This window comes from Urocitellus parryii, chromosome 3 (genome assembly GCF_045843805.1).
Source record: "Urocitellus parryii isolate mUroPar1 chromosome 3, mUroPar1.hap1, whole genome shotgun sequence".
Lineage (NCBI taxonomy): Eukaryota > Metazoa > Chordata > Mammalia > Rodentia > Sciuridae > Urocitellus > Urocitellus parryii.
The window spans coordinates 201280609-201301963 of record NC_135533.1 but is presented as its reverse complement, the minus strand read 5'-3'; the positions used below and the strand labels follow the sequence as shown (position 1 = coordinate 201301963).

The 21355-nt window shown below is 45.9% G+C and overlaps 1 protein-coding gene and 1 long non-coding RNA gene across 5 annotated transcripts in view; both read left to right on the top strand.

The window, feature by feature from the left end:
- Positions 1 to 3565: 3565 nt before the first annotated feature.
- The window catches only part of Fyco1 (FYVE and coiled-coil domain autophagy adaptor 1), a 74101-nt gene continuing 56311 nt past the window's right edge, over positions 3566 to 21355 (top strand). For 2 of the 4 annotated variants that reach the window (XM_026390081.2, XM_077796296.1), the window contains exons 1-4: positions 13200 to 13318; positions 13793 to 13946; positions 17854 to 17960; positions 19379 to 19504. In XM_026390081.2, the coding sequence (XP_026245866.2) occupies positions 13892 to 13946; positions 17854 to 17960; positions 19379 to 19504 (288 nt within the window). In that variant the 5' untranslated portion in view covers positions 13200 to 13318; positions 13793 to 13891. Of the gene's footprint in view, positions 3703 to 13199; positions 13319 to 13789; positions 13947 to 17853; positions 17961 to 19378; positions 19505 to 21355 lie in introns of those variants that run through there. The other 2 variants (XM_026390082.2, XM_026390083.2) reach the window with 2 other exon arrangements.
- LOC113183700 (uncharacterized) lies at positions 19841 to 20517 on the top strand. Its single transcript, XR_003300891.2, has 2 exons — positions 19841 to 19931; positions 20277 to 20517. It is a non-coding gene; the product is annotated as an uncharacterized LOC113183700 (long non-coding RNA).

Genomic DNA, 21355 nt, shown 5'->3' with positions numbered 1-21355 from the left:
GTTCTGGAGCACTGAAGTCCAGATCCTTCTGTGTTGTCCTTGACAATTACTGAAACACAGGTTTCTGAAGGAGAGAATGACCCAGTCAGCTTGGAGCTGCTGATTCTGCAATCAACTCCTGACTCCCTGTGTGTGTCTTATACTTACCTTTTTCAGAAGAGAAGACTGGTTTGATAGGGACTTTCAAGAAGAGGGTGGCTCTTTTGAGCTGAGCTGCCATACCTGGCCACTGGCATGGCTGGCATCCACCCTGACCTGGTCAGTTGAGATCAAGTTGGTGAGTTCCCTGGCAGAAAACACAGCTTCCCCATGCAAGGAACTGCCAAAACAGTGAATAAGGGCTTCAACTCTGTAGTTGGAAAGACCCAGGCTCAAAGAACTGTTCTTAACTCATCACTAAATTTGATCTCAGTTAACTTAGTCTTCCTAAATCTCAGTTTGCTCATCTGCATAATGGGGTTATGAGACGGATATATGGATAAAACTAAAGCACATGTAGAACACACTTAACATGGTGCCTTTAAAGAATGCAAACAATTGCTTAGTCTCTTCCTTCATCAGGACTATGGACATGGTCACTTTCCTAGTAGGAAGCCTCCTCTCCTGCTACTTGTTAAAGCTATGGGGTTTTTGTGATTTTGAATCTGATCTCTTTACTTCATATGTACAGATCAGAACACAAGAATATGCTGAGTTGTTTGTGTGAAACATTATAGTTTGAAATACTCAGCTTTATATAAAAAGAAAATACATATTAAACTACCTAATATTAATGATTTTGTTAACCTTCTTCCTTGTTATCTGACAGTGTGTTTGGTAGATGGGACACCTCTCAGGAGCTCCTGCCTCTGCTCTAATCTCTTCCACTATCCACTAATTATCACCTTGGTACATCTGAACAATGACTGAACCTCTCTGAGCTTCAGTTTTCTCATCTCTAAAGTAGGGATAATAAATCCTACCTACATCATAGAGTTACTGTGAGTTTTAAATATAATCCTATATGGGTCTTTTGGCTAGGGTCTGGTATATCATAGATCCTCAACAAATACATTCATGCATGGCCTAACAATATTTTGGTCAATGACAGACCACATATATGATGCTGTCCCCTTGGATTGCCTTGCCTAGTGCCATCATAGCCATCTTAATCTACATGATGTTGACACATTGACAATTGCCTAGCTACACATTTCTCAGAACACATCACTGTCCTAAGTAATGCATAACTGTGTTAAGTTTGTCACCCACTTCTCTCTAAACTTATTTTGGGCCTAAGCTTTTTGGACCCAATTACCAATGTTAAAATCCCTCCCACCCTTAATAGTGCATAAAACTGCTCACCCTGTGGTTGGAACAATGAACTTTCTTAGACCACTATGTTGATGACTTCTGTTTTTCTTTTGTGGTCTCTTCTTACTCCTCTCCTTTTTCAGTTTTCCTTTCTGCCAGGTTTCTGATATCACGACTAAAAGGCTCAGGGGTCACTCCAGTTGAATTGGGCTAATTGGGCTGCACAAAATAACCACACAAGAGACACAAATACCTTTTTCTTTGGGGTCGCTGTGATGGCTCCTCTGACCTTAAGGGTCCGCAGGGAGAGAGAGAGAAAGAGAGAGCATGCGCTGACCCCTTTTATTGAGGAGAAGCTATTCAAATGAGGCAAGGGGTCAGGTTTCAGGGGGCTGAGTCTATCTTCATGATGTCCACTGTCAGCAGGTTGACTGACATCTGGGTAGGCCACACTCAAGGGCACAGTAAGAGAAGGGGACACACACAAGGCACTTCCATGGAACATTCTATCCTAAACAGGGCAACGGATTATATTATAAAGCAACAGGTGAGCATAGCTTCACCCATGGGGCTGTAGCAAGACACAGTCACTTGAACCCTAGAAGAGCAGGGCAGTCTAGCAGCATGGGTGCCTGACACCACATCGCCCAGCAGGGGAGTTAACTTAGTCATGTGCGAGGCTGGTCTCCCACACCTTTCACTTAACAAGAATGAAAATCACTTCTATTCAGGAGCCTTCTTGTGACCCATTCCCCAAACTGATTATTTCATCAATCCAATTCACTGTTTTATCTACATCTAGTTTATTAAACATGGCTAATGAGGTGTCATAGGCTAAAATTAACTAAGAAATCTATTTCCTTTCTGATATTTTACCGCTGTTGACCAGTGACGAGTTCTTGCTCCCCGATGTTGAAGAATAACACCAAAGAAGCACGCCGAGGCAAGGTCAGAGTAGAAATTAGAAGTTTATTAAAGGACAGAAGAAAAGACTTCTCCCGGAGGAAGAAGGGGACCCAAAAGGTGGAATCCGTGGAAGTGCAGTTGTCTCCCCTTTTTATAGTTCTTTCAGTAATGGAATGTAGGTTGGAAGGCCAAGGGGTGGGACACGGGTGGGCCAAAGAAGTAATCTGGGCACTTCAAGTCAAGTTTGCTGTTCATTAACATTTCTTTGGGATGGGCTATCTCCAAATCTGTTGGGGGCTGTATCCTGGGCTTCATTAACATTTCTTTGGGATGGGCTGTCTTCAAATCTGTTGGGGGCTGTTCATTAACATTTCTTCCAGGTGGACTTTGGCCTAGGGCCTTTTTGGAACTTTATTAACATTCCATGAATTGTCCTGTTTTCCCTGAGTCATTCCCAGCATGGCCTCCATTTTAGATTTCACTCGATATTAGACCCGATTTACCTAACTACACTGACTACCTAACTTTAAATCTGGCTTCAGTATTATTCTATCCAGACAATTCCCCACTTTTCTCCTTGGAAAAGTTAGAGCCATCGCCCCTGACTGAGTGCCACTAGCTAAGTCCTATGAGTTAAAGAGGTATTTCTAGCCTAAATGGTGGGGTAACTAGGTCAGGGACTGAGGACAGTGGCCAGATCAGAGCTTGGGCCTTGAATCAACCACAAGGCCACAGTATTTTGTATACTGTCGCCTTTCTCTTATGCCCATAGTAGACACTGCTAATTGAATGCATCCTGTTATAATGTGTCCAGCTTCAGAGTATTTTGCAATACACAATTTTCCAGCAGAAATTAGGTTAGGATCTAAGTTAACACAAAGTTTTGAACACTGGTTTTTAAGTTCCTGTGTTAATAAGGGGGATCAAATGATGGGATATGAGGCCCAGCCACACCTATTACTTCTCATTTAGCCCATTATATACAAAATATAACACGTAAGAATATAAAAATATTAGTGAGCTGGTATACAACTCTTTTTCCGGACTAAGTCTGAATGCAGGCTATTTTACATTTGCAGAACATACACAATTCAACCCGAACAAGCCACATTTCAAGTGCTCAATAGTCACACACTAACAACGCCGCTCTCAAGATCCCAGACAGATGATTTGTGGGCACACATGCCCTCTGGAATTTCAAAGAGGGGCAAAAGTTCATCTGGGGCTGGCTCAATGACTTGTAAGCGGAAGGCAGGACCTGCGGGAGCCGGCAATACTCGCCTCGTGGGGCATGCTGGGAGTCGTAGTCATGCTAGCCCATCCGTGAGGCCTGATGGGAATTGTGGGCCTCGGTCCCGCGGGGCATGCCGGGAGTTGTAGTCGCTCCCGTCCGCCCGCGGTCGGTGTGCGCGTCATGGCTGCTGGCACCGCGCTGGCGCCCGCGCGCTCTTCCGCTTGGCCCCAGAAAGTTTCGGTTCTGCGCGGCGGTGGACCCAAGACCGCGTAAGTGCCGCGGGAGACCTGCTGGACTTTGGGGGCGCTGGGACCGCTCACGATCCGGGAGCGGAGAGGTTCGCTCCTGGAGCAGCTTGTCACCTGTTGCCATTACTGTCCCCGCCCATCCCGGTTCCCCCACAGACTCTACCACAGACCCTGCTCCTGCTCAGCGGGCCCAGAAGTCACCCCTGGCCTCTGTGAGCTGGTCTTGGAACTTAGGCTTCCCCAGTGATTAGTTAGAAAGACAAACCCCAAACACCAGTTCCAAGAGCCGGGCCGGCTGCGGGGCCAAAGGAGCCCACCCTGTGGAGGCTCAGGAACTAGCCCAGGACCCTCTAGTAGAGGAGCACAAGTCCCCGAATTCCTGCTTGCACAGTCCTTAGGAAGCCTCGTTTCTGGCACAGCTCGCCTGGACTGCCCAGACTTTAACTTTGCAGGACTCCTGATGCCCCAGTTTCTCCCTTCTTCACAGAAGGGAACGGTTTGTTCTTCCAGGCTGGTACTCAGGCCATGGCCCATTCACTGTACTCATTGTTCCTTGTGCCCAGGTGCACAGCCTCAAGGTAGCCTCTAAGTGATCTTTCTGGAAACCACCCGTTTGATGGTTTGAATTATCTCTAAGGCTGCACTGGACGGGGACGAGTCCATGCTGTTGGAACCTAGGCTGGGGAGTATAGAGGGAGAATGGAATTTTATTTTTATATAAGTAAAGTACATGTGGTTGACACTTTACCCACGTGGCTTCCTGTTAATGCACATATGTCCTCTGATGCCCCTTATCACTCTTACTTCGTTGTTCCTATTGGTTATCCCCTCCACGGGAGGGGGGGGGGAAGCACTTGTTGACACTGCTTGTGTTGGCCAGAGCCTCTCTGTCCCTCTGCTTGTCTTACCACAGCAGTTTCCTTTCCCGACTGGGAAATGGGTCAGGGGATTTTTAGGGGCAGAGGATCAGGGCTTAATCTGCTCACTGCCCTCCTGTGCTGTGTGCCTTGTGGTCTCTCCTGCAGCAGACTTAATTCCCCTGCCATCTGCCTGAGGCTGGAAGCAGTGGTGGCAGGGGAGGGGGCAGTTGTCAAGCTTTGGGTTTCTGCTTTCAGTGTTCCCAACTTCTGAAATGGGGTTGAGTTGAGTGGGTGGCACTTGACCCTCTGTGACAATCACCATTATTAAATGCCTCATATTTGCTGTGGGCCATGGTTATTATCACCCTGGAAATCAAAGTGAATTGATTAGAAGCATCTGAAAAGCTCTTGCTTTGGGAGACAGAGGTTATCTGCTTGTGTTTGATGTGTTCATCTTTGTGTAGTGCTTCATTTGTTTTTAAAATTGTTTTCAATATTTTATTAAGAAAATAGATAAACGCAAAACCTTTGAAAGAATTCTATAAAGAACATCCATATATTCAACTCTTAGTATTTTACTTCAGTTACTTTTGCACTTGCTTGAGAGATTTTGGGATGAACTTTTGGCTGCTGCTTTGCCACTTGAGGCAGGTTTGGTGCACTAGCATGGGTATAGGAGCCCGATTTTTAGTCTAGTCCTTTAGGATGGCATGGTCCCCACATATGTTTGACAGGAAAAACCTGTAACAAAGCAAGATGAGAGAGGCTGGTGGCTTTCACCCCATACTGGTCATTGAACACAGGATAGGTACTCAAGAAATGGCAGTCCCCTGCCTCTAACCCCCATTCTTAACTTCTCTTTATGAGACAGGTTTAGCTGATGGGTAACCTATATTTTCTGGAGATTCCAAAGACAAGACTTTGGTAGCCCAGAAAAGAGTGTTTTTAAACATGAGGCAGAGGAAGCATGTCATCTAGGTTTGGTCTCTTGGTGGAAACTGGTAGAACTTGGAGTTTACATTAATCACAAGCAGCAGGTAAGGGTCATTAACTGGAGTTTGTGACTTTAGAGGCACCTATAAGCAGAGATATGTTGATTATGGTCATATTGACATCTGCTCACCTAGTAACTGCTGTGTTCTTGTCTTACTCAAAATAAACAGTATTGGAGCATCTATGAGCAATTAAATAAGCCAGTTGGTTAGGATTGTAATGTTTCTGTGTGTCTACCCATGGAAACACTGCCTACTTACTTGTTATTTTTTGATGCATTCCTAAAAATGGCTGAAGTAGCTGTACCATCCTGGCCCTATGGCTTTGGGAAAAGGAGAATAGCAGAAACTGTACCTAGTTGGGCAAAAGGAGTTTTCCCCTTCTTCTCCCACATTGGATCCTGATGATTTTAGCGACCATCAATGGTCCTTCCAGTTCACATGGTTTCTGTGGCCCACGGACCTATTTTCATTTGGGCTAGATTCCATTTGCAGGGGCAAGGATGTGTACATCACAGTGGTTCTGAGGAAAGACCTAATTTGGTTATAGTACTGGAGCCTTGTGGTTATAAGTCTAGGGCCCAAGGGCTTATCTGGCCAGCCACCTTGGAAGTTTGGGGCACTGCACCCTTGGTATAAAGCAAGAAATCAAGTTAGTGGATCTCTTAGTATCCAGAAGAAAACCTTGGAGCAAAAGAAAGTATTCCAAACAAGCCCTCAGCATTCATGAGGGTAGGCCAAGAGAAGGATTCCCAGAAGAGGTCCAACACAGGGCTGGACAGTCAAACCAGAGGTGGGAAGTTATAATGGAGCTAGAAGGAATTTCGTAAAGCTGAACCTGTAATCTTAGGTGCTTTTCCAGGGAGGAGACACCTAGAAACCTGAGCCAAAGTTAGCCATTGAGAATGTCTCTTCTTCCCCTTTCCTACCTCCAAAGATAATAATTCTTAATCATTCCTTATGAGGGAAGGTGAAGGGTTACCTCCCCACATTACACCTGGAAAAAAACAAGGTAGGAAGAGGTCAGATAACTGCCCCAGGACAGACAGATTGCCTGAAAATAGTTTGCTGAGCTAAATATATCTGAGTCCCACTCAGCCATGGCATGATCTTCATCAAAGTATTTGTTGCTTAATAGGTAAAGGAAAGTTCACCTAACTAGTTAAATAGCCAAAATCTGAATAGGGTCCAAATTGACAAAACTCACCACTGACAAAAGAGAAGGCACACACCTTGCCTATTGCCATAGCTCCAGCCTCAGACCATCCTGGTCCTGCTTGGCCCTGCCCTTTGCCTACATAGCCTCATGCCCTGCTCCTCTGTGTCCAGGTTGTGTGCTTTCCTTGGCTTGCTTCTCTCCAAGGAACACAGCAGAACCCAGGCCCAGCAACATCTCCTCTCCACAGCCTGCTTGGGTCATGGTGCAGAGCCACACTTCCAGGAATGGAAAGAGACAGGCCTGGAGAGGTGTGTTGTTATTCTAGGCCGCCACAACAAAATGCCACAGACTGGATGGCTTAAGCAACAGAAACTTATTTTCTCACAGTTTTAGTAGTTAGAAGTCCAAGATCAAAGTATTGGCAGGTTTGACTACTGCCAAGGCCTTTCTCCTTGGCCTGAAGATGGCTGCCTTCTCGCTGTGTCCTCACCTGGCCTTTCCTGTGTTCAAATATCCCTGGTATTTCTTTTGAGTGTATAAAGTTTCTCTTCTTATAAGGACACCAGTCAGATTGATTTAGGGCCCATCCTCATGGGCTCCTTTAATATCAGTGGCCTTTTTTTTTTTTTTTAAGTAGATTTGGTGGGGTTTTTATTTATTTATTTATTTTAATTAGTTTAGAATGCATTTGATTCATGTGCACAATTGCAGCACAACTTTTCATTTCTCTGGTTGTACACGATGTAGCATCACACCATGTGTGCAGTCATACATGTACGTAGGGTAATGTCGTCCATTTCATTCCACCATCTTTCCTGCCCCCATATCCCCTCCCCATCCCTCCCTCCCCTTTGCCCAATCAAAGTTTCAATTGCCTTTTTAAAGGCTCTCTCCTCAAAATACAGTCACATTCTGAGATATGAAAGGGGGTAGAAAGAGGGGAGACATAAGTCAACTCTTAACAGAAGGGTTGGGTTACAGATGGAGTGGTTATTGTTGTCCTGGATGGGCAAAGGCTTCTGGGTAAGACTTCCTTAAGGACCAGACTGTAGTGTGTATTCCCTCCCATCCAGGCTAACACCAGAAAGACCAGAGGAGCTGGTCAGAGGGAGGTGTGGGGAGCATAAGGCAGAGCTCAGTCTTGACAGAGGACACAGAGTGTCTGAACCCAGAGTTAGGGCCCTGGCCACTTCAGGGCAGCCCAGGCCAAAACACTGCTAGGAGAAAGGAATGGGGAGGGACCAGAGGATGGGCCTTTCAGCCCAAGGATAAAGGGCCTCACGTGCCAGGTTAAGAGATGTGGATCCCAGATCTGACAGCAATCACCTGAGCTCTCAGTACAGCTGTGGGCTTTTTTATAAAGTAGGAGTGGAGATACACACTTAATTTGTCCCTAAATTATTCCTGAATCATATGATTCCATTCACTTTTGGAATAATAGTTCCGTAAGATTCTTATAATAATGACAATATAATATCCACCATTACATCCAGATTTTTAAAATAAATCATTTTAGTGAACATAAAAATAACTTGTGCTGAACAAAGCAATATTTAAAAATAAGAAGAATTGAATTTTGAAACATAAATTTGTTCCCCACATTTGGGAAATTATGATTTACATTTTTGGTGCATTTCTATGCCTCACGGTTTAGTTTGGTTTGTGGAGCGAGGCGAGGATCCGTGTTTTGTTTTGTCTAACTCATTCACTCATGCAGCAAGTAACTTACTGAGGGCTTTGTATGTGCCAGAACCACATGAGATGTGAGGGAAATAATGAACAGCATTGGAGTTTACAGACAGGTGTGAAGAACAGAAATTAAACAAGAAATTACTGTGGCGATGAACAGCCCCAAAGTTGGAGAAGGAGACCCTAAGACCCTGCAGTGGCAGCTCCAGGTCATGAGTACAGAAGAGCTTGTGTTTTGTGTGTTCGCTTGTTTTCATAGAAGCACTGATCAAGCCTCTGGGGTTTTTTCTCAATTGTAAGCTTATTGGGATATGTATTGTCTGTTTCTGAGCATAAGTTCCTTAAAGGCCGGGGCTCCACCCACCGCTCCTGATCATAACTGTGGCTCCAGCTGCTAGATCGGAATAGCCCCACTATTTTTTTAGTGTCAAAAACACAACCCTTACCTGCCTGGCACTTTGTTAGCATGCGAGCTCTGTTAGTCCAAGAGGTACCTCCAGGCCTTGTTCGTGGCTTTGTCAAATCTTATCAAAGAAAGGTCTTAATTCATACTGGGCTAGGCTGACCCCCTTGACACTCTGGTCAGGAAAGTACCTGGAGCATATGATTTTGGAGATCTGTCATCTTCCCCCACCTAGGTGGGGTGTGTCCTCTTTGGGGCAGGAGTACATGAGTCAGTTGAGTTTTCAGTCATTTATGCAGCTGTTTTGGTGACACCCAGATTTTCAAACCTTCTCCATCACCTTTTGGGTATTTTCTCTGGGTTTTCTAATGGCAGAACCTTGTCCCACGCCCTAAGTACAGATGTGTGGCCCCTCCCTCAGGGCCACTGCCCACCTTCCTTCAAAAAGATGGTCAGCTTTTCTCAGGTTCAGAGCAACCCCTTTTGGGTTTGGATCCTCTTGACCCAGTTCTCCTGTGTCCATGGGCTGGAACCATGGCCAGTTTTGTATATGTACAAGGGAGTGACCAAGGAAGCAACTATAGTTGATGGGAGGGAGGAGGCCAATATAAGATGCAAAAAGCAATAGCAGAGTCCCAAGTCCTCACTCCCGCATTCCATATAAAAGAGAGAAGACTCAGTTAGCAAGGAGCACTTGGGAGAGATGACGCAGGCTGCAGTTGCAAACATTTTAATTATAGGTCCCAGGGGTTGGGTCACCCAGTGAGCCTGTATTCACGTGTGCCAAAGTGCCTGCCGCCGGCCTCTGGTACACTCCTGAGGACTTGCCACCACCCTCTTCAAGTTCTAGGGAGGGCAGTCTGCCCGCCCACCACATTTCAACACCTAAGCAAGCAGCATCTCCAGGCCTTCAAAACTACAGGTACCAGCCAAGTGTACCCCTTTCTATGGGTGGTCACTAGATAGATGCTATTGGGTGTATGGAAGCAGGTCAAGGCAATGGATTCTTCCAGAAAGGCTTACTGCTTTCCCACCTGTCTTTTTTTTTTCTTTTTTGGTCGGGTAGAATTTACAAATGGTATGCTTCACCTTGTTTGGAACTGGGGAGGAGTCCACTGAACATGTTCTCTCTGGGTCAGTTCTTGGCTATTGTGTTGGGAGCAAAAGTTTGAAGTCATGGCAAGGCTGACTTGTACTCTTTCCTTCTGATCGCCTTTCTTATGTGGTTATTCATATACAGTATTGCTTCTGCCTGATCTAGTTCCTGGGCAACATTGTGAATATTAGTCATTTGCACTATAGTGTCATTAAGTCTACATGAGTCAGTTAGTGTCTTTGACTCTCAATTTGGAACTAATCTGCTGTGTCTATTGTGTAAGGCATTTAGGGCATCTAGGCAGGTATAAGAGTAATTTGGGGTCAGGGAAGGGCCTTCACCTCTAAAATAAGACCAAAGCCATGACTAGCATCTTGGGTACCGGTCCCAGGTAATAAATGATAATTTTTTTTTTAAATGCATGTAGTCCCTTTTCCTCTTTGTCAGGAGATTGGATGTTTTGGACATTCGGGAAAGGCTTAAACTTTAATTTTGAGTTGCTGACAAGAAAATCCAATATTTCCAAAGATTTTATGAAACAAATAACTAATACTTGAAAAAGCTTTCCAGAGACGGTGATAAAGGATTTTATGTCATGCAACAAGGACCTTGGGTTCATGGAGGTGACTTGTACTTTGGAGGCCCTGAAAGGTATGGGAGCCCTGGAGTGTCCCCATCCCTACTGCTCCCTGAAGCACACGTGGCAGTGTGTACGGAAACCCAGTGTCTCCCAAATCAGGAGAGCAGTTTGCTGATGGATTGTAGATGTCAGGATGGAGCTGGTTCATAGCAGAAGTCCATGGTCCCTCAACCAAAGAGCATGCTCTCTAGAGCACAAGAAACTTGACCATGTGGGTGAAACAGTAGTGTCCCAACCTGTGCCTTTCCTTGGTGAATAATGCCCCAGATCGAGGCAGAGGAAGAGGTGAGTATTCCCCCAAGGGAGCTTTGATTTTACTTCCAGAATGCCACAGCCTTGGTGGAAAACTCCACTGTGACCCATAAGCGTGACAGCCAGTTTCTTAGAGTTCATTACCTTGCCGGTGACACAGGCTCATTGTGTAATCAGCGGCTGGGAACAGCTCAACCCATGACCTGGGAACTTGATGCCAGCTAAACACGCTATTGCGAAGGTCAGGTCAGACAGAAGGCCTCTTGGCTCAGGCTGACACCAGGGCAGTGCCACCAAAGCACCAAGAAGTCTTAAAGGAGCATGTTTCCATCTGTGTTCAGGCTTATCTCACCAAGATGATGGCTTGGTTTCTACACATTGTTTCCCACAGTCTGACTCCAAATGGGGCTGGTTTCCAGGAAAGCCAGCTGGTGGTGTGGTTCCTGCATTGTCCCAGCTACAGCCGGGATGAGTCAGTCAGCATTGTTGCTGCCCTGGCCTCCTTCTCAAGCTCCACCCACTCCCAAGTGTGCATCTCACCACTAGTGTTAAGTGTGCCCACAGGTGCAGTGGGCTTCATTTGATGATATGGGGGATGGGTGCATGCATCTTCCTCCATGATGAGTTCTCCCCGAAACTGCAAGGTCCTCTGAGTTGCCTCGCCCAGTAAGAGGAACAGCCTTCATTTTTGCTGCACCCTCCATTGGCTCCTCCCCTCCTAGGTTCTTGACAGGGACCTCCCATCCATTTTTCAGGCTGGCCCAACTCAGTGACCATCACAGATTATCTGTCAACCCTCTCCCGCCCCCAGGCAGAATTAAATTAATTCTCTGTCAGTTCCTATCACATGTTAAAAAACTCATCACAGTCAGTGCTCACTGTTTTTAAGATATAATCTAGTTATGTGAGTTTTGACAAATACATGCTTGTCAAGCATATAGTCATGTAACCGCCAACATAATCACGACACCGGACAGAATTTGCCTCCCCAGACTTTCCCTTTGCCCCTTTGTAGTCATTCCTTTCTGGCCCCTGGCAGCCACTGGGAGAGATCAGATCTCTGCCCACGTTTTGACTTTGCAAGAACATCTATAAATGGGATCGAAAGGAGGTAGCTTTCACAGTGGCTTCTTTCACTCCGCATAATGCATGGGAGGCTCACCGAGGCTCATCGCTGTTGTGGGTATCCATGACTCACTCCTCCTCTTGCTGAGCACTTGTGAATTTGTCCTCGTACCCATCTCCCTGCATGGGGCCCCTTGTGCCCACTGTGTCTGGATATCAGGATATTTTCCTGTTGTCTCCCCTGGGGCTGGACTGTGCCTTGAATGCCTCTGTTCCCCAGCTGGTGCACATGTGCTGGGGCAGTGAGTATCCATGGTGAAGACCCTGATCCCTGCCTTCTCAGGAGGGGCACCCAGTCTGCCTGGGCTTCAGGCCTTCTCTGCCGAAGTTGAAGGAGCTTGGGCTCTGACTCTCTATAGGGCTCTAGCTGGTCCCTGCCAAATCAGTGTTCACAGGCGACCTAGAGAGAAGCCCTGAGATGGGCAGGCAGGCTTCTCATGAACTACTCCTGCCCTCAGTTTGATGCCCATGGTGGGTGGTGCCAGCACTTGTTGTGGGAGGGAGCTCTCCATCGATCCCCTGAATCTCTGCTCTCTGGAGCTCGGAGTCATGAGTTACTGGGACTGTGGTACAGGTGTGGGCCTGAATACCTACCCCTCCTAGGGCAGAGAAGCCCTCTCTCTTCCTGCTTTGTTTTCACTGACTCACAGCCACACTGGCTTGTTAGTTAAAAATAGGCGCTGGGCATCTCAGTCCTGTGACACAGGCCCTCCTCTTTCCCTGCTGACACAGGAATGCTTGTGTAAATATTTGGAGTTGCTCATGGTTGGGGCCATTTCCCTTCCAGGATCAGGGAGATGGCCACTGGAGAGTGAGAATAGCAAATGCTAGAAACACTCAGGGTGACATGTTATTTGGGAGACACTGGAGTTGAGGGTGGTTTCTAGGAGCCAGTAGAAGTGGTTGGTCCTTTGTAGAGGTCACAGGTTTGAAATCACACTGAGCAGAGTTCAAACTGCTCCTAACTCTCTGAGGGTCAGTTTTTCCCTTATAAATAGGGATGAAATTATCTATTCTACCAGTGTGATTGTGAGAATTAAAAGTGATCATGTGTGTAAAACACATACCAGGACGTTGCATTGGATGTCTCAGGGAGAAATTAGAGGTTCTGAAGGGACTCAGGAGTGTCAAATGCATGCCCGGACCTCTTTTCCATGAGCTCACATCTCACCGTTTTGGTGTTCAATCACTACTGTGTCCTTAAATCACATTAACAGCTGCCCTCGTCAGGCTAGTAACTCAGGACTCCCAGCAGGAGAGGACCGTAACTAAGCTTAAAATAGAGACAGGTCCCTTGATTGGTACAGGAGATGAACAGTCCCCCGGATGACAGGCCAGGTGGAGACTGCAAACCCCCAGCCACAAGGGAGTCTCCTTCCTGCCCAGCAAGCCAGGCTGTCCTTGGTCCAGAAGCTCTGAGGGTATGTGTTCTCAGCTCCTCAACCCCCCAGGGCTGCCTACCCAGAGTTACTGGCCTGGGGGGATGTTGGGTCTGTGGGAGAGAGTGCTCTGGCAGAAGTTGGCACTTTTAAGCTTTGGGGAGCTGTACAAATCTGGGTTGACGAGGTCTAGCTGTTGTATGAGGGGCTGGGGGACCTGGCAGGGGGATGCATTTTTAGGGGTGGCAAAGGAGGCAGTCCTGAACGAGAAGAGGGGAAGGTGAGCTCAGAATAAAACGAGCTGTACTATTTGGTTGATCGTGTTTCTTGTTAAGCCTCAAACCAGGTCACTGTGCCTGAATATGTGTCAGAAGCAAAATGAAGAGAGTCCACAGAACAAGACCTACTCAGGAAGGTCAAGCCATCCTATCAAGGAAAAGCACCAGATGGGGTGACATTGTGTCCAGAGCGGAGGTCCTCTAATACTCTGTGTCTGTGACTGCTTCCTCCAAGCAGGTGCCACCATGAAGTCTGACCACTGCTGACCAGCCAGCCCCAGAGCACCAAGTTCCAGCCTTCCTCCAGACCCACACGGTCAGGGAAGGTGGACTCACCATGGCTTCCACCAGCGCCGAGAGCCAGCTCCAGAGAATCATCCGCGATCTGCAAGGTTTGGTTGGGTTGCTGGGCTACCAGGTTGATTTTGAGGGACTGCGGCTGCACTTCTGCTCTTGCCAGTTGAATTCAGCCCTTTCATCTTTGTTCACACCCAGAGTAATTGGAGCCCTTGGGACACATCACATTGAAATATTTGGGGCTTGGATATCTACCCTGTGGGAGACTGGGAGAACTTGCTTGGCGCTCCTTTCAGAGCTCTGTAAAGCCAGTTTGTAAACAAAATCAAATACCGACTCCTGCCTGGGTCTTATTTCAGTACTAGTCTTTGGCTGAGTCACAACCTCTGGGCTCTGATGCAGTTGGCTTCTTTGCAGTGAATATTCTCCCTCTGAGCAGGAAGGCCAGATACCTGTCTGTCTTGTTTGCTGCTGCACCTAGTCTGGCTGGCAGATGGCCCTTTGTTTGTGACACCAGGTCTGGGCCTGCTACTTTCCAACTTCCCCAAATGAGAAGGGACTGTGACTGCAGCCTTCCTGCCGAGAAGGGCAGGGAAGGGGATGTGGATCAAGCCTCAGGGGAAATATTACTTCTCTGTTGGCTGTAGATTCAAGTCTCTCCCTTTCAGATGATGTGCCAAGGGTCAGAATTTGGACACATTTCCCTCTTTCACCAATCACCAGGTTGGTCTTGCCAGCTTTTTTTTGGAACTCCAGCACTTTCGCTACAACACAAACTGAAACTGACCACTTCCTCCATGTTATTGAGTCCCGATGACACTTTCTGATAGTTCATAGACCCAGGTACCTAAATGGACCCAGGTCCTACCCATCAGACTGGGTCCAGTGAGCAGTCTCTCATACCAAGAGCCACTGGCCTAGTGTAGCTAGAGTGCAGGACACAGTCCTCATTGTGAAGGTCCAAGGTCAATAAGATAGAAACCACTTTCTCAGACATATTGCCTCTTATTGATAGTGCTTTGGGCCTCAGATAGCTAATTGAGCATCCCTTATTCAAGTATGAAGTATTTCAGACTTCAGATAGTTGGGATTTTGGAATATTTGCATAGACTTTACCAGTTGAGCATCCTTAATCTGCAAATCCAAACTCTGAAATGCCCCCAAATCCCAAACTTTTGAGGGCCATATTTTTGGATTAGGATGCTCAGCCTGTAATTACATGGCATTGCATATGCACACAGGACTGTCATGCACATGTCTTATCTGAGTCCTCACATTTGGTCCTGTGAGGTCGGTGCCATTATTACTCCCATTTTGCAGATGAGGAAACAGGCATAGAGAGATTATGTAATTTACCTAAAGTAAACAGAACCCAGGTTTGTACTACCAACAGCCTGACAGTAGTCTATTCTTTTAACCACACAGTCTGCTCTCTGCTAAAATGTTAGGTGCTTTTAAAAGAAAAATCTACAGAGATGCAGAGAAAATAAAATGACAGCCCCTGAAAATCTGAGTTTGTTGCTGACTTTCAGAGATTTCTCCACCAAGTAGGAATCTTCTCTGTTTCAGTCTCTGTTCTCAAGGATATTTGTGGGACCCAGAGGTCCTTATTGGGAAGGAAGAGAGAAAAAGACAGGGCCCTCAGGCTGAGCTCCTGTCCCATCCATCATCTACGCCCTACGCTGGCTAAGTCTGATCACCCCCAGCCAACCCCTAGGTTGGTCTCCATGTCTCTACAGAACCCATAGAGCAAGACTTTTTCCTTTTCTCTGCCAGGAGAGGTCTTGACAAGCCCACAGGTTTACAGCACTCACTTGGAGTAGCGTGTCCTTAGCTGAGACACTCTTGTGTGTCATACCATTGCAGCTTCTGGGTGACAGTAGCTGCGTGGGCTTTGGAGTTGGGCAGGCATTCCAGGCTCTGCCTTTTAACCCTGGAAAACTCTGGACAAATCCCATCACCTTTCCAGTGTGCACTTGCTCCCTTAGTGTGCCAGATGGGTTTGATGATGACACCTCAGGATTGTTGAGAGAGTCAAATATGAAGTTTTCTATAAAGCTATAATTATGCATAATTACTACATTTGATTGTCAGAGATTAGAGCTGAAAATTTCATATCCAAAGGCTCCTTCTTGCAAAGTTTCAGGAGTTCCCAGAACTGAGTGTCTGCCCAGCCCGCAGAGGAGGGAGGGTGGAGGAGAAAGGCTCTGGCTCTCAATGCCAGCTGTAGCAGTCACTCCAGATAGGTCACAACTGGACAGTAATCACTTGTCCTAAGACTCAGTCTCAAGAACCTGTCTTTACCATTTGCCGACTTTTGCTGATTGGATTTTCAGCCAGCTCAGGCCTAGCGACTATCCTGGGCAGGTGTGTTTAAACCATGGTGCTTGGGGGCAGGGGTAGGGGCTTCTTTTCTTTGAAGAGTTATCAGAGAAGATAACTTTTTCCAGCACATCCCAGCTGTCTAAACTGAGCAAATGTTTCCCATATCTAAACCAACTCCAGCATTTGACAGTCTCTTTGTCCCTCGGCAGAGGCAGTGAGTGAAAGCCAAAGGTAGGTTTCCCTCCTTTCCAACAGGGAAGTCAATTATCTTAGAAGTTAAGAGGTGCACTCTGGGGCTGGGGATGTGGCTCAAGCGGTAGCGCGCTCGCCTGGCATGCGTGCGGCCCGGGTTCGATCCTCAGCACCACAAACCAACAGAGATGTTGTGTCCGCCGAGAACTAAAAAATAAATATTAAAAATTCTCTCTCTCTCTCTCTCTCTCTCTCTCTCTCTCTCTCTCTCTCTCTCTCCCCCCCCCCTCTCACTCTCTTTAAAAAAAAAAAAAAAAAAAAAGGTGCACTCTGAAGTCAGAAAGCCCCAGAGAAAAGCAGGTTTCTTAATCCAGCTCTGCTGTTTGCCACCATGATTTTTGGCCAGGTCTCTGGTCTCTATGTGTTCCTCATCTCTAAAACGGGGATGATAATATCAGATTTCAGAGATTCTAAGTTGTGATTATTTTTTTTTCACATTTTAACAATTCTGAAATTGGGATGCATCTTAAAAATCAGTTGCATCTTGAATTTGTTGAAATAGAGCAACTCTGGCTTTGCAGCGTTGTATAAATGAGAAATGTGTGCAAAGGCCTGGCCCTTCCAAGGCACTCAGTTAACAGAAGCAGATATTGTTGTCATCGTTATTACCCGTACTATTATTTGTGCCTCTAGGGTGTTCTGAAAGCCTGAACTGAGCAGTAGGACTATAGTGAATGTGATGGTCTGTACCCCAAAGGTTTAAGTGAAGGGAATTTGGTCGTCATGTAACAGTATTGGAAAGTATTGGAACTTTTAAGAGGCAGGGCCTAGTGGGAGGAGGTTGAGTCCTGACGACCCTCAGAAAGGATTAATGCTGGTGTCTCTGAGTGCATTGAGTTTTACAGGAGTGGATTAGTTCCAGTAAGAGTGGGTTGTTAGAAAGAGTGAGTCTGGCCCCTTCCACTATGTTATGAGGCAGCCAGAAGGCCTCCACCATAGGGGCCACCCAATGGGCCCACCTGTTCTTTGTCTTTTAGCCTACAAAACTGATACCAGGTCTTTATGTCCTTCTCATTTAATATAACATTATAAGACAAGGATTGCCTTATTTCAACAAACCTAAGGTATTTAGATTGATTTTAAAGGTGTATCCCAATTTCAAAGACATAAAAATGTAAAATAAATAACCTCTTTAGTTTATAAAAGTACCCAAGCCAGGTATTTTGTTATAGCAACACAAAACAGACTAAGACAGTGAAGAGCAATAAATATGGCCAGAATAAAGGATAAAACCTTCTGGAAGTCAATATTAAGGGACTAAATGATTCATTCACACATAAACATCCCTAGATATTTACATGCCCTTTACATTTCTAGGGTTGCTTGCTATCACTACTCACTCCTCTTGCTTTCTGGGTTATTCCCACCCCTTTCTCTGACTTCTTTCTCTTTCTGGTCACACGTTCCTGTTTGTTGTCTTTAAAGATGCAGTGACAGAACTAAGCAGTGAGTTTAAGGAAGCAGGAGAGCCCATCACAGATGACAGCACCAGCTTGCACAAGTTTTCTTATAAACTTGAGTATCTTCTGCAAGTAAGTGACACCTGTCCTGTGTTGATTTTGGCAATGTTGTCTCTTGTTTCCCTCTTGGGTGACTTATCAGCATTGAGGATATGATACCATCAGGAATATCAACAGAGCCATTAAGCCCACGGTTAGACTCAAGGTCAAAGCCAGAGCTCAGTCCTCTTCAGTGTGGTTCTCTGGGGAAATCAAGGTGTTACTCCTTAGGGTGGTTTTGGAATTGAGAACATTCTTTAGAAATGTAGGCATCTCAAGGCAAGTCACAAGGCCACTGTACAACAAGGATCTTAACTTTAGTGCAGTTACATGGCCCTTTGAGGGTCAGTGAAAGCTGTGGGTCTCACCCCAAATAGACGTGTATGTGCACACCCAGTCACACGGGCAGTTTCCAAGAATCCTCTGAGGATTACCTGTAGGCCCCTGTTTTAGAGTCTTGCTGTACCACGTGTGGGCCAAGACCAGCAGCACCAGCCTCACTGGGGAGCTGGTTAGAACATTCCTCGTTTCCACCCTGACCTACTGAATCAGGACCTCCCAGGTTGGTACAAGAAACTTTGTTATTTTTAGCATAATTGTGGTATAACTCTTGTGCCTGTTCAAAAAGCACTCTAGAGAACAGCTGTAGCTGTGGAAAAACACTGAAATAAGCAGAAAGGAAATGAACCTGAAATTATTTTAGGGTAGTGGTATTAGGCCTTGTAATTTTTTGTTTTGTTTTGTTTTGTTTTGCTTTTTTCAAATCTGGATTTCTCACAGCTTGCTTCCATAATCAGAAAAAAAAAAGCTCTAATAGAAAGAATCAGAGGAGAAAAGGCCTGGGGTTGAGGGCTTGCCTTCCTCATGCCTTCAACTACTTCTTTGCTTGGCTTTACAAAAATACTTATGGACTTTTGTTGTTGTTGTTGTTAAGCCCATTTTGGTTTGGATTTGAAATGACTCAGAGCTGACATTTACTTGAATTTGTTCTATATGTATTAGAGTAGCCTTGAAACTTAAAGATTTGAGTAACTGGGATAAAATGTCATCACCACATTTCCCTAATTTGGGGCATAGTTAACATTCTTCATGTTGACTCAAGACTCTTTGCTTCTATTTATCATGTGTTGACAGCAACCAGTGATCTTCCACTTAACTCTCTGCGCAGAAGTCCCTTCAAGGGCTAAATCTTTCGTGACTCCTGAATCTCACTAGTTGTGTGACTTTGAGCCAGTCTCTCATAGCCTCAGTTTCATCATCTAAAAATGGGGAATTCACATACTCTCATTTTGTGATGAATATATCTTGGTTTGCCTTAAATAAAAATAATGTCAATAAAGGGTGTTCCCCGGTGCTAAAACCTGAGAAGCTCTTTGTTATAGTTTATCATTTAAATGGTAGAATGAGCAATAGGGGGTTTGGGCCCTTTCTGTGTCTCTTTTCCAACCCAGTTCGATCAGAAAGAGAAGGCCAGCCTCCTGGGCAATAAGAAAGACTACTGGGATTACTTCTGTGCCTGCCTGGCCAAGGTGAAAGGAGCCAACGATGGGATCCGATTTGTCAAGTCCATCTCGGAGGTAAGCTGAGAGGAGTAGCAGAGGACCCCCTGGCTTCCTCTGGGTGGGGTTGCACATCCTTGCAGAGACCTCTGCTGCCAATTGCCAAGTGCAGACGTGGGGGTTACAGGTGAAGAAGTAACAAACCCGGCCAGGCACACTTGGCACCCACTGTTGGCTTGGCTCAAGCCTAGGGAACCACCTAATTGAGTACCTGCCAGGCAGTGGGGTTGCTTGGTCCTGAACATCTCCTGGCAGGGAGGGCCATTCACATTGTAACTCTCTGCTCATGGCACCCTTTGGAGGTATGTCTCTACCTTTAAACATAGTAATAATTTAATTCTTAGAGTTTGCTAGGCTGCTTTCCCTACAGTTCACCCAGGGAACTTGGATTGAAAGGAAGAGACTGAGGTTGGATCTCAGGAACACTTCATAGCATGCTGGTGTGGTAAGCAGCTTCCTGCATCCAGAATGCTGTGGCTTTCCATTTTACAAATCTCCTGGGCAATAGGCACGCACACTCACACTTGACCCACACATTCACAAGCTCTCCCTCTCCGCCTCTCTCCCACCCCTACCCCCAGCGAATGTCTCTCCCTCCCTCTCATGAGCTAGCTCATCCAGAAGTGAAGCCCTGAGCTTTGGGGCAGGAGGTCTAAAGGGTCTGTGCATTTCATCTTGTCAGCATCTCCAGAAAGGGGGAAGTCACTTTGAAGTCAGCACACAGGCTCCTTGGCGGGCCTCCTGCAAAGGCTGAGGCACTGGGGTTCTGAAAAGAGCTGCCCTCGCCCAGCCATGCCAGCTGGAGCCAGGGTGTTTCTTCTTATAGAGGATGATGGCACCAGATACGCTGACTTCAGGGCCTGGGCATTTCCACCAGCTGCACCCAAGATGGAGAGCAGGGTTTAATACATCAAAAATCTGGAAAGTTCCTGTTGTCACCTCCTAAGCTACTCCCTCAAAATAACCAAAGCCTTCAACTGTATGCCTTTGAATAGCTGAAGTCTGAAAATAAATTAGTTTTAATTCCCATTCCCCAGCTTTAAGCAATGTATTTTTTGGCTAGTTTCATCTTTTCTCATAAGACCTTTAGACAGTTGGAGGTCATGGAAGTGGACCTTCCAGAAGCAAAAAGCATACTTTGCAAATGGTTTTTTGGTGGCTGGCATAGGCTTTGCCTCCTATAGGGCCAATTCTTTCATCTTGGTCACAAACTGTGCTCTGTGGGGTATCACTGGTTAGAATGGCTTGGACATGGCTGAGCTGGGTGACCTGCTGGGTACTTCGGTCAATCTCAGTAATCACATGTGCCCTAGATCTTCAGGAGAGATGATAGTAATTTCATGGCTCAGAAGCATTTTTAGGGCCCATTAGTTCCCATGGGGTAGGAGATAACCATCTGGACTATAATAGGAAAGTTCTAGTAAGCCGTTTCCAGAAGTTCAGAAGTGGGCTCTCCTTGGACTGTGGTTTGTCACCATGAACAGGGTGCATGTTGACATCAGGCTTATGGCACAGTTTAAAGCAGAAACTGTGAGCAGACTAGTCTCAAGTGTCCTGCAGATGCCTTCTCCTATGCTGCTATCATGTCTCTTCTCAGCATAGTACATGTGGGTTCTATTTAGATGCTAAAAAAAAATAAGGAATTAGGTAATGAAAGTGGACCCAAGATCTAAAAAGGTAAAGATAAAAAAGCTATGTAGTTATTTTCATTTGTAGTACAAAGCAACCACTGTTCCCTTCCCTAAAGGATGTTTAAAAACACCTTTTAAAGTAAATGGTTCCCTTTTTATATGATATATATATATATATCATACATATCAGTTTAACTAATGAGCTGGATTAGAAACATGGCCTCAAATGTCTGCCATT